We start from the raw sequence: 13,831 nt of genomic DNA, 5'->3' as shown, positions 1-13,831 counted from the left end.
AGGCAAGAAAATGGTCTATTCAGAAAAATGTCATAAAGAACCATATTCAAACACCTATGAAATAAGATCTTGTCCATTATATGTGAAAAAGTGATTTTAAACATCTTAAATCATAGAGAAAATGGAGGTAATAGATTTTTAGGAGGTATAGTTATTTAACGCTTACTAATTTTAAAAAACATCTTTCTCTTGTCAAAACATGACTAAGTTTCTTGCATAAAATGATTTATTTTCTTTGTACAGAAGCTGTAAACACTGTTGAATATGAAAGCAACTGAATGTAATGGGCAGCATTGTTAGTGTCCATTTGTTTTGAAAACCCACAGTATGGCTTTCTGAGATTCAGGGGCAGGTTGAAAGAATGTCAATGGGACCCATTAGTCAACAGCTATCATTGACAGAAGATGACAGCTGTTGACTGTATGCTTTGGTCTAATTCTCTTTTAAAATGATCATAAGTATGTATTGAATATTAAAAATCAGATGGAAAGCAAAACTAGAGCGCATGTATTTTCTCTGGTGCAATTTGATTATTTCAAAGCTTGAGGCTGTTTAGTCAAAAATCAATGTAGAGCTAAAAGCAGAGAGACAGGTGTAAGATGTAGAGCAGATTTAATTTATCTCAACTGTCAAGGGAAAGGTGATTGTGACACAATTTTTAATAAACTGCTCTGCATCCTTTGTTACCTCCATCCACTTCTTTATAGCAGGACTCATATTCCACACACACACGAGGCTCTTCCTTGACATCTGTCTGCCTGTGTTCATATTTTGACAAGTACCGGGTACTCATAGGTCACCCAAAAGATGATGCAATGTCAACCTATATGTTATATAGTCAGGCCTTGATTTGTTTTGAAGAAAGAGAAAGTGGCAGAAGCATGAGTTATACCAGAATTTACTATGGACTTTCTTTGTTAAATTAAAAGAAATACTTGCCTCCTCTTCTTGGCTCTCAGGACCTGAGAAGCAGGAAATAGTTTCAGACTGACTATTCTGCATTTGAAATTTGTCTAGACCACAGGGGCAAGGATCAGGGGGAAAATGTGTGCATACAACAGTGACCAAAATTATTCTCGGTCCTTAATATTCGTTGGAATTTCATTAGTTATGAGAAAAGTATTTTAGTTTCCACCAAAAGAAATTTTGAAGTCTTTTAATATTAGCTAAATGATGTTCAAACTACTATTGTTTTAACTGCGCTTATTGATTGTGAAAAGGAGGAGGATCAAAGAAATGAAAGCAGCTCTCTCAGGAAGTTTCTGGAGGAGATTAGTTTGAATAAACTTCCATTGGCCACTACTGAGTAGTATAGTTTCTCAGGTCCTTCTCCAATATTCCACCAACAAGGCCACTCAGCTGAACCATCGGGTTTCAAGTGAGACATTAATGATCAGAGCAGAGAAAAGAGACAAAACAGCGGACAGGGAGTAACAGGAAGTAAGCATGAGAGGATGAGGAAGTTGTGTGTGGGTGACTGGCTAGGTGGGTACAGAGATTCTGAGTTACAGGTTAACATAGAAGGTGGTAGGCACAATTAAGTGATAACTTGTTGAAATTCTGGATCTCATTACGAGCAACAAAAGCCACTATCAATTCTTTTTTGTGTGTTTTTTGCCACTATCAATTCTTGACCAAAGATGGCAAAATAATATTCAAGGAAGTGTAAGTCAAATAGTTACTGTGTGTAGAATTAAAAAAGTGAAATTCAAGGCAGAGGAAATGAGCTAAGAGTTCAATAGCACATGAATGATGGTGCTCTCAAACTAGGCTACAAAGGAGCCCACTCAGGTCGACAAATTTCCAATGACACCTCCTCTAGGCAGACAAGTTAAGAAAAGGTGCCCCTTTCTGGGCTGATGCAGACTCAAGCTTTGACCAGGTTTGCTGGTGGGCCACGGGCATCCTACCCACCTTGGGTGGGCACAGAGGGGAGAGAGAAGTTGGTCTGATAGAAATGTCAGCTGTGCTTGCCACCACCTGGACAGTCACTCACACTCTTCTATTTTTTCCTTTTCTTCACCAACCTATGAACTTTTCCCACATTTACCTTCTTTCCTTTAGTGTTTCCATCAGATCTCACCACCTTCAAGATTTTCCACACTGGCCCACACTGCTCCCCAGTCATTGCACCATTACACATCTGGAATGTCTCAAACACTTATAACTTGGGAATGTATATGCTTGAGTCACTGCATCTATTTGCAGCAGTCCAGATTCTTGTATTAGAAATTATTTGAGGTATCAGATTTTGGCATCTCTGCTTGAAGCTGTCAGATCTTTCCAGAATTTGTGTTAATGCATGTTCTTGGCTGATTCCTTCTATGTTAATATTGGTATGTACTCTAGTAGGGACCGTGTCCATTTTGTGTTCAAGTTTTCTAGCTAGATTAGGTCTAGATTTTCTTCATCAATATTGGACATTTGCTGTTTAGTGATTACTGATCAAAGATACCTGAACTCTTAGGTTAATTGCATTGCTTGAGAAGGAATTTTCATGAACTTCGTTTGCATTTATATCTTTCAAAAAAGCCTATTTCATTTTTAAATTTTATTTTTCTTCTTTACCATATTTTCTGTAAATGGTGCTTAATTGCTGGTCTCCTCGGTCTGGAGGATGAGGTTTGTAAAGGAAGGTGGCAGAAGTGTTCAGTAGAAAAACATGGGGCCAGAGCCAAGAGAGCCTTCCCATAGATTGCTTCCATGAGGCCTAGAGTTCATTAATCCAGAATGTTCTGTCCCACTCCTGGGAATTTATAGTAGATGTAAACATTGTAGGCATGGGGGTTGTCTGAGCTGGTGCACATAGGGCTGACAGATGTGCCCATTTCCCTGGCACAGTGTGATGGACCTCGGCCTTTCATTATCTTCACATACATAGAACATAATGTGCATGACGGTTAGTTCATATACAGAACCACAGACCAGAGTCCCAGAGCACGGCTTGCACTTCCCACCAGTTCAGACAGCCTCCAATGAAACAGATCAACCACGATTGCCTGGCCAATGTAGTTATGTTTTTAAGATTCCAGGCAACAACTGGGTATCCAGATGAAACAGTTTCCATCATCACAAGCGAGCTGATTACTCAATCATGGCCTATTATGTCGTTGGCTCTGCTCAAATCTGTTCTTTCAGGAGACACTGCCCTGCATATTGATTTACTCATCTCTCCTGATCCTGCAGTCATTTCTTTATGCATACTGTGCTTGTATATATAAAGAAGATATTGAATTGAGTAATAGAAAATTAATGTCAGAGAGAGAAATGTTGAAAGAGGTCATGTTGAGTGGGCGATGCTGTTGCAGAAGGAACGTTGCCGAGTGTGTTGGTGTGTCAGGTGCCTATAGCAGATTCGCAGGGAACATCACGATAGAGTGTAAGTGGGTGGTATTAGAAAGCAGCTAATCCTGGGAAAGGATTTTCTTTAAGTGGGTCTTTATCCACAGCGTCAATTTCAAACAATTTTCATGAAGTTTTCTTCTCCTCAGGAGCTTAGAGCACAGGTAGACATTCAAATTCAGATCCATGCACTGACTTTCTTCCCACTGAAAATCCATGGCCATACTTATTCCAGAGACTTGCCTAATGATTCCAGCCACAAAACAGCCATTTAGACTGTCGTGGGTGGATTTCTCATTTTAAAGCATCTGGAAACTGTTAACAGCTTGCGGTTGTCTCTCAGAGTCTTATTAAGAACTGAGCATAGAAGATGGTGTGAAATTTTCCCCAAGGCAAGTAGGAAACAACTTACAATTTAAAAAATTTCGCTCTTCATATAAGATTAATGATGTTCCATTCTCCATGGCAATTCTAATTTTCAGTATCACAGTTCAATTAGTCAACGACTTCCAATTTCAACTGAAGTATTTCTATCATGTACTGACCTGACTCCTGCAGAATATTCAAGGGTGACCTAGTAGATTTGCAGAGGGCTGTTTTGAAAAGAACAGGAAATGAATAGTAAACATTTATCATTTGTAGAGATATATCTTTGGACCCTACTAGTAAACTGTATCATAAAGTAATTTACACTGAAATAATTCAGAGATTCTTAAAGGGCATTTATTAAACTGAGAAATATTTTTGGATAGCTTTTATAAAATAAATATTTTGCAGTCCTCTTTGGCCACAATAAAGTTCATTTCCAGAATTAATTCAATATATTTTACTTTTGCTGGAGCTTAATGTCACTGTGATGTTTATAGTTGTTTGAATAGAAGAGTGGCATTTTATTGGATGAACCCACAGGAAGAGATTCCTCCTTTCACAGATATAGGTTGACATGGTGATGGCTCTCGATCCGATTAGTGGGGTGTGAAGAACAGCTTTAGCTAGGGTGAATAGTGAGTGAAAAGAGAATCCTTATCATCACAATGATGGACATGGGCAAATGAAGAATGTATACTGCAATGAGAAGATTGCACTAACAAAGGCTGGGATATTGTCTGTCTTCAAAGAAACTCAAGGACACAATGGATGTGCAAACGACCCCTAAATCAAGGCCACAAGGAGATACATTTGCAAATATAGAAAGATAGGTTTGCAGGGTATGATTATTGTCCTGATGTTAACATGCTTGGGTTTTTTGTCTTATATAGAGCACTGAGATAAATGCTTCACTCTTTTAAGTTGTGTGAATTCAGATGTCTGTTACATTTGCTAGGAGGGGCAGGGAGCATATTAGTCAATTGGCCATGTGGTAAGCATTCCTCCACTCACAGGGACAAGAGAAAACAAAAATTTATTTTCCATGTTAAAGTATTCAGAACAGTTATATTCTCTCACATTTATGGGCCTTTGCAACTAAATACATACAATATTTAAATGACATGGTATGCCTGCTGTATTTTGTTGCATAGGGAAAATGTTTATCCGGATTTCAGTAGAGCATTTGAAAAATTTCCCATTATAGCCTTGTGCATAAACGTAACGCAGACACTGTAATGGAGAGTCATGCCTGGAAAGACAACAGTAAGGGTAACAATGTGCTAGGGAGTTATAATTAGAACCCAAATCTCCTCCCTACCCAGAAAATAGCTCCACAGAGGTAGAAAAGAAAGAAAAAAAATTCATTATTGAATAAGCACTCAACCAGAATTGAGGAGTGCATCACAGGCAATCTGCTAAGAGACTGTAAAGACAGAAAGAGCCTCCCCTTTTGTAGAGCCCAGCAGCTACAACCCATGACACCCACGTTCTCAAGGTCCTCAAGTAGAGGCCTTGATGGCCCCGTTTGTCACTGAGGTCATCCTAAAACGAGCTGCTTAGTCTTCCCTCCAGGAGGTGGTTTTGCCCCTTGGAGCAAGGCTCCAGTCCTCCCGCAGAATTGGGAGAGGGGGCCTCTCTTCCTATGACGACATTCCAAAAGGATGGCTTTGATCTGTTACAGCAGAGAAACAAAGCAAATCAGGAGAGGGGAAAGGCGCATGGGGCCAAGTCAGAAGGACTGATAGATCCCCAGGCGGCAGGCAGGTGTTTTCCTTAGCAGTTAGGGAAAGGTGGGATGCCCCCAAATCCCAGTTCTCACCCACTAGTCCAGGGCCAGTCTCAGGTCTGCCACACTCACTCTCACTGAGAAGGTGAGCAGTGTGCATGCAGTCTTGACATTCTGACTTATGATGCATGAATACAGTCTCCTTTAAATAATAGGTGTTTATAAAAATTGAGGTACATGCTCAAGAAATACAGCCAGACAGAAATATTTGGGGGAAAAAGGTGAGGTGTCTAATACGGTGAAGTCAATCTTGAAAACTTTCTCGACAGGTGTACCAAGTCAAAGAATGTCACCATCCACATATGCTGACTTAGGTAACCCTTGCCATTCACTCACCAGTCACTGTAGAGAACCTTGGCCCATAGTAGGGCATCATGCAGGTAATGACACCAGAAAATGTAGCTAGATCGAGTAGATAAACGTTACAGCCAATCTTAGACTATGTTTCCCAAATGATATAACATTTTTAAGTACGTAAGTCATTTACCATCGAGAGAGGCAAACCCACTGTAGCAAAATCTGTACATGGGGCTAGAACAGCCGTGGGCAAACTACGGCCCGCGGGCCGGATCCGGCTCGTTTGAAATGAATAAAACTAAAAAAAAAAAAAAAAAAGACCATACCCTTTTATGTAATGATGTTTACTTTGAATATATATTTGTTCACACAAACACTCCATCCATGCTTTTGTTCCGGCCCTCCGGTCCAGTTTAAGAACCCATTGTGGCCCTCGAGTCAAAAAGTTTGCCCACCCCTGGGCTAGAAGCTCGCTTCCCTCATTGGCTTGCTGCAGGACAATCATTTAGACTCTCAGTGCCTATGTTTCTCAGCTAAAATCATCCGACAATACTTTTATTTTGAGGGCGGGTAGTTGCTGTTCACACAGAAGAAGGATTAGAGGTAGATGTCATGGTCCTTTAATTGTCTGAAAATAATTTATCTCCTAGGACCTTCTTGCTATACAACAGGGAAAAATTTCTGAAATACAAGGAGTATAAAATCGACTGGTACAAAGAAAGTTGACCTTTAAAATAATATTACCGCACCAATATCCACTTGCTAAATAGTTCAGGCGTACAGGAAAGTGCAGCCGGCTTCAGGCTACTGTTCTTTCCAGTGGTCCTCCACGCTTACACCTGTTTCACAAGTTTTTACCAACACGCCCTCTGCTCTTCCCCATGAAGGTGGGCATGCCCTCAGGAGCAAGATTCCTCTGTCACTCATGACTGGTTGTTCAACATGGAATTCCAACACAAAAAGAATAGAAATGAGTTATTTATTTACCCCTAACTTCGAATGTATAGATACAAAATGTAAGTAGACGTATTCATAATTTATATATCAGTTGTTGCTTAAATATATAAAGCACCTCTATCTGTTTTACCTAAGCCCCATTTCCATTTTTGGGGTTGACTTAATCACCACTTTGCAATTGAAAAAAAAAAGCATTTGGGAGGACAAGGGATATTCCAAGGGAAGAAAATTAGAATTAGAACACAGGTCTGGGCCCCAGGACATCTCTCCTCAATCTCTGTGTTTTCATCAAATTGATGTCGAAGGTGGCCGGAGGTTGGATATTTGCATTATATGTGTAGTAAGTAAAAACTTGCAGTAGACCGGGTAATCCTGAGGCTGTCTGCTCACACATCCTTACCCTGTGGGAAGTCACACATTGCATATTCCATCTGTACCCAGAAATAAATCCAGTTTTTCTGCTTCTTTTTTAATTAAGCAAAAATGTAAGAATAACTCTAACTGATAACCCCTATGACCCACCCAGGCTGCCTAGAGGGTTAGGCTTTGTGAGTTTTTCCCGGCATGCTTCTCAGTTCAGATATTTAGGTCCTGAGTGACTTCACTCACTAACCTGACCCCACTGTTTCCTCACTCACTAACCCACCCCAAACTCTAATTCAGGAGAAGCAATAACTTTACTGCCCACTGCTGTCCACCTGGCCCTGAGGGAAGACCTGGCAGCATTCCTATCATGGGCCTTGTAAGGGTTTATGACTCAGCCATAAATACTTGTCATTGGAGGGCTGCAGCCCTGGAGTGAATTGTTCATTTATATATCTCACTGACAATTTATTTTAACTGTATTTATCCTCTTTGATGGGAGGGAAAATAATGGCCGTATGGTTCACGACACTTTTGGCCTCCTATGAATCAACACACCATTGGGAAGAATGTGGGGGGAAAAGTCAGCAAAATAGTGGCTGCTGAGAATAGACAAGCATTCTTCTTTCTTTCAGAGGGAGGTTTTCAGGCTGATGTTTCTCAACCAAAGATCTGTTAGCGGAAGTTAGGAAATAGTGAATGTTAGGACTGTCAATTAACTCCCTAAAGCATCCAGTGCTGTTTGCTTTTCTTTTGTCCATTTGTGTTTTTAGCCATACCGTGCCCATCGAGCTGCGTGGTTGCACCACGGGGTTCTAAGTCCTGATGGCTCACATGGAGGCAGAGGAAGGGCGGGAAATGGGGAAAGGCAGGACTGGCTGGAGGCTGGGATGCTCTCAATGGCCCAGTCTCCTGCAGTGTTACTGAATCCTACCTGCCCCCCACGCTGTTCCCCTTATTTCTTATGGGAAAAGGCTTGTTCCGTGGGTGTTTTTAAATCAGCCAGGACCTTTCAAAAACAATGTGAGCTCCTTCAATAAGGAAATAGCTGTTGGGTCTCTTGCTTCTTTCACAGAGTGCCTACACTTGCCGTTTTCTGTGGAATGGAGGAGGGGGACTGCAAGGAGCCTCTTTTGCTATAATAGTTGGTCCTAGTCCCCAGTTCCTGACACAAGGGCTTCGGAGACCCTTGGTCTCCAGAATGTAGTGACTTTTTTATGTTAATGAGGGACTGGTGGCTGAAGGCCCTTAGGTAGCTGCAGGATAGGGCTGGTTGCCTGAGGAGAGATCCTCTGGTTAGAGGTTTGGAACTTTGAGCCCCGTCCCCTGAGGGGAGAGGGGCTGAGGATGAACTAATCACCAATGGCAAATGATTTAATCAATTGTGACTGTTCTTATTAAAGAAAGCATATTCTAACCTGGCTGTGAGTTGTATGCCCTGGGACATGGGAGCTATCCATCGGAATACAGTCCCTCCTCCTTTCCCAAGAACAGCCTATCATTAAAGATTTACAACCTGTGGCTGAAGCAGTCTAGTCCTGGAGGCACCCACACTTTGCAACCTTTTGCCCCTGTTATCTGTAATCTGGTCCCAGAGGTGCCCAGAGGCACCCGCCCTCTGCGACTCCCTCAGCATGCATTGCTTCTAACCTGTAACCATTATTCTTTGCCTACTTTCCCTTGCCTGTAATTCTTAATTTCATGTAATTGTTGTCCTTCTAACTATGCGGGGGTGGGGGGGGAGGGGGGGGCGGGGAGGGAAGGGAGTGATAGAGCAGATTTTTTGTGGATGACCTACTGGCATTATTGGAATAAATGCTCATATATATCTCTACTTAATTGTCTCAAGTAGTGACAGGCAGCCCAGATCCATTGGTTGTCCAGTTACAGTGACAGTTGGGGTACTGGGAATATCAGGGAACACCATGTAAAATATATGATTGTCTAACCACCAAGCTATACACCTGAAACCAATACAAAATAAAACTGAAAAGAAGTAAGTAAATAAATAAATAAAAGAAGAGAGTTATATCTCAGACCTAATAACGAAAAACAAAACAAAAACTTCACTTAAGACATAAACACATGGATTTGAAATCCTGATGAACCAATACACATGCCTTGAAATGTAATGTATTAAAAGATGAATGAGTGAACAGATCTGACTCCAGCAGGTCAAACATTACCAGAAGAGGTGGAAAGAGGTAACATATTTGACAATACGGAATGCATTGGAAACTTGTATCTATAATTGGGCATTGTGAAATAAGTGGCCATCCTTTTTAGTGGTTTCTACTTCAGTCATTTAATTTAGAGTTTAATAAAAACAATGCCAACTTAATTCTTACGGGTTCTGTGTTCCCTTCTACAAAGTAGCTCTCTACAGCCTGCCCTTTAAATATAACCATTAAATGTTGGCAGATTATTCTGTTTTAAGCATGCAGGCCTTTAAATTTTTGAGCTATTTCCCCCCCTCCCCCCGATTAATAAAAGCAATATATCATTTAGACAGTTTGGAAAATACCAAAAAGCCTAAAGGAACAATTGCTTTTAATTCTATTCCCTGAAGACCATCACTTTAAAATTTTGGCATGCTGTTGCCTTGCAGGCTGTTTTTCCCCGAGTAAGTTCCATACTTGATTGAGAACTGTGCGATTGTGAATTCTGGTTTTATTTTATTTTATTTTTTATATATTTTATTGATTTTTTTACATAGAGGAAGGGAGAGGGAAAGAGAGTTAGAAACATCGATGAGAGAAACATCAACCAGCTGCCTCCTGCACACCCCCTACTGGGGATGTGCCCGCAACCAAGGTACATGCCCTTGACCGGAATCGAACCTGGGACCCTTGAGTCCGCAGGCTGACACTCTATATCCACTGAGCCAAATGGGTTAGGGCTGGTTTTGAAATTTTACTTCATTTTCTATCTATAGTCAGCAGTTTTTCATTTCCTTGGGATTCTTTACACACATCATTCCATTGCCCATAGCCATGAGATGCAGGGTAGCCCCTATACCAGCATCTTAGACTTCACAGGAGAGCTGTGAATTCTGGGAGCCACCCAGGCCTAAAGGGTCAGACACTCTGAGGGTGGGGCTCAGCCACCAGGTAATTCAGATGCAAATGAAGTTTGACAACCCCAGCTGCAGAGTCTTGCTGAACGAGGGAAAGGAGGATTTTCTTTTTGCTGTTAGAAATGTTATACAGTTTTGAGTTTTTCTTTGGAATAAAACAATTAATCAAACGTGAAAGGGTGTGACACAGAGACCAATTTCTTTTTCGTTGCAGGTTGCAGCAGTTTTTGCTTCTCAAAGAACTTGCAATGGGCAATCTCACCACAGGCTTCCTTTTATAGCAACTTACTCTTTAAGAGCTTTTCGTTAATAAGTTATAGCTCTCACATTGTCTTATGTACCTTTTTCTCAATAGCAAGGATATGATAAAACAACCTACCAATATTACGTTTATCTTTATATTTCATTTGTAATAATTTGACCTTCAGTTATTTTTCATTTTGACTGGCTCAAGCCTGTATATTTATTTATTTTTATACATGGGAAAGTCATTTCTCATTCAGAGATTTATTTATATTTTATTCTAGTATTTCCATAAAAATTCAGATCTCTAGTTCACCCAGATTTTTTACTGTAATAACGATCTAAATAGCATTTTAAAAATGTAGTTAAAAAATTCTCCCAGAATACTGTCAATGAATTTATTGATAATAACTCTTATTTTCTTGCTATGATTGCCAGTTTGATTTAACCTTAGCATATATTATATTCAAATTATTTCAGTATAGCAAGTCCTTTTATAGTCCTGGTTATAATGCAAAATAATTTCAGGTATTTTGTTTATTTTCTTAATGTGCCAAGAGCTTCAAAAGGTTAATTTCTTATTTCATGGGGAGAAAGTTTAATTGTTCCTTTTGTAGTTGGAATAACGTATTTTTGCTCTGAGTAAGCTCCTCTCCCCATCAAATTTGGACAAGTTCATATACTTTTATTCACCTAATAGTTTAAATGAATTTAAAGTATAAAAGTATTGTTCATTATTTGACTTAGGTTCTCTTTGCAGTAATACTTGCAAAAGAATGAGTGGGTGTAGACTTTGAACTCTTATCATGAAAAATATCGTAGCTAAATAGTGAATTAGGAAGGGAGAAATAATCTGTCAGATTGTTAAAAATCCAGTGAGAAGTGTGATTTCTCCAGTTACTGTGGGATTCTAGAGAGTCGGGAATCACAGGACCAGCATTGGGGCTCTAATTTCCAGAGCCGGAAAGTCGTGCTGTCTCTGTCTTGGCTTATACCGATCTTGCATGTTTGCTGTCCCCAAAAAAGGTGGCAGTAAAGACAGGCCCTGGGTTCCAGTTCCATCCCATTCCCAGCAACAGCACAAATGGGTGGAGTTCTTCTCCTGGTGGGGAGCTCTGTGGGTGGCAGAGGGTGAGGTGTGCTGTGGGCAGGAGGACAGTTTACAGATGAAATGCGCTCTGAGCTCACCGGGGTCATACTGCAGAGGTGATGTCTCTCTAGTAGTTTATTACTCTTGGATATTGCCGCCATAATTCTGTGATTTAATCAGAAGCATCGTCACTGTCATCAGTGGACAGATGAAGAAAGGCATGCAGAGAAGGTTAAGGTTTTGCTTGAGGTCAAAAAACATAATAGTGAGCCTGGCTGGTGTGGCTCAGCGTTTAAGTATCAATCTTTGAACCAGGAGGTCACAGTTCAATTCTGGTCAAGGGCACATGCCTGGGTTGCAGGCTCAATCCCCAGTGGGGGGCATGCAGGAAGCAGCCGCTCAATGATTCTCATTAATGCTTCTCTCTCTCTCTCTCTCTCTCTCTCTCTCTCTCTCTCTCTCTCTCTCTCCTTCTTTCTCTCTAGTTTGTTTGTATATTTTAAACTAGATAGTGAAAGAACCAGGGTGGGAGTTTCAAATTCCTGGACTGTGGTTCTTTCCATGGAAGCAGTGAGTTGGAATAACACATTTTTTTGCTGATTATTTTTTACCATTAATCCCAACTGTGTAGAAAATAGTTTTTAAACAAAATTCTACTTATAAACAACAAAGTTACATACTGTTGTGTGTTGAATGTACTTAATAATGGTACTTAAGTAATCTTTATTTGTATACTATTTTTTAAAAAAATTTTTATTGATTAAGTTATTACATATGTGTCCTTATCCCTACGTTAACCCCCCCCCCCCACTCATGCCCTCACTCCTTGTATACTATTTTGATGGGTTTTTTTTTCTTAAAAGATTTTACATTTGCAATCAGGAGCTCATTAGAATGAAGGGATATCTGTCTCAGGCATACACTCTTTCTATTCTTATTCTTAAGGTGTCAAATCAAATCTTAGAGATCAAAGAACTAGCAAAAATCTGTCAGGAGTCCGAAATACTTAGGAGACTGAACAGAAAATTATATTTTTCCCTTATCTCATCCTGTGTTTTTTTTTCTCTTGGATTAGTTGTTTGTTTTCAGTTGTGCCTCTACGATGATGGATGTATCTTTTCTCATTTTTCTGTCTTCCTTTTTGCTGGCTTTGGCTGAATTCCTAATTTCTACTATAATTTTTTTCTCTTAGGTAAAACCGACAACCAATATGTCCTCTGGATGGTTGTAGGGGCAGTTTTATCGTTGCTGTTTGTTATCTTAATTGCCGCTGTCATTGTCATTCTGTATAACAGGTGAGCATTGCGCCTCCTTCTGAATCTTGTTTACCCTGAGCGATTCTGATGTTCGAGGATCTCTACAATTAATCACCCAGCATTGGCCAAGCTGTCTTAGCACTCACATATGTTTTTCTGAGTGCTTTTCTTACACAAAGGAGAGGAAAGAATTGTGGTAATAGTGGAGGAAAAGGGGAGAGTCATTCACTTAATAATCAGTAGGAGCTGGCCGTCTGCCCCATATTAACAAAGCTTTTATATGTCTATTGTCTCCTCTCTGTCTCCTACTCCATTGATCTTCCTTCTCCTTTAGGAAAAAAAGCTGTTGGGTGAGGGATGGTGTGTGTGTGTGTGTGTGTGTGTGTGAGAGAGAGAGAGAGAGAGAGAGAGAGAGAGAGAGAGAGAGAGAGAGAGGAGGACTGGATCGAACAGTAATAAAGCCTTCACTTATTCATCAGCTATTTCTTTTGTCACAGTGGTGAACGAGATGTGATGAAGCACATATTCTAATAAGCAAACAATATTATTTAAATGGCTGTCTATTCTCTGAAACAAACAATTTAGTTGTTCTTATTAAAAATTATCAAGGAAGAAAGAGGTTGGGAGGGGCGATCTTAGAGAGAGCAGGTGGCCACTGGCCTCTTAGTGTCCTACCTTTCACGTCCATGGCACACTTGGAAGTTTCTAGGATATTCTTGGTGGACCCTTTCTTCCCTTCCTAGCTCTCCATATTCACCCACTCACATGCCTAAGTGTCTGTTGCAGTCTTAGCTGTGATCACACAGGGGTGGATATACTGTGTTCCAACTAAGGTTACCTTCCTAAGGGAGGAGGAGACCAAGCATTTGATGTCTACATTTGGCGTGTCTAGCACAGCATTGAAAGACACTTTATACATGTTTATTGGATGGATGAATCCATCCATTCCCCATTCTTCTCTCCCCAGAATATTGGCACAGATGCATGGTAATATACACACACATGCATGGCTTATTGATTGGATTTCCAGAGGTTTCTCTGTCTCATCTCCT

General features: G+C 40.4%; 1 protein-coding gene across 1 annotated transcript in view; it reads left to right on the top strand.

The window, feature by feature from the left end:
* CD226 (CD226 molecule) overlaps nucleotides 1-13,831 on the top strand; it is a 51,015-nt gene that overhangs the window by 31,301 nt on the left and 5,883 nt on the right. Inside the window, exon 5 of the mRNA XM_023755628.1 lies at nucleotides 12,716-12,818. Coding sequence (XP_023611396.1) covers nucleotides 12,716-12,818 — 103 coding nt within the window. The remainder of the gene's footprint in view (nucleotides 1-12,715; nucleotides 12,819-13,831) is intronic.

This window comes from Myotis lucifugus, unplaced genomic scaffold, assembly GCF_000147115.1.
Source record: "Myotis lucifugus unplaced genomic scaffold, Myoluc2.0 scaffold_82, whole genome shotgun sequence".
NCBI classification, from domain to species: Eukaryota; Metazoa; Chordata; class Mammalia; order Chiroptera; family Vespertilionidae; genus Myotis; species Myotis lucifugus.
The sequence above is the reverse complement of the archived record's forward strand: the minus strand, read 5'-3'. Positions and strand labels throughout refer to the sequence as shown.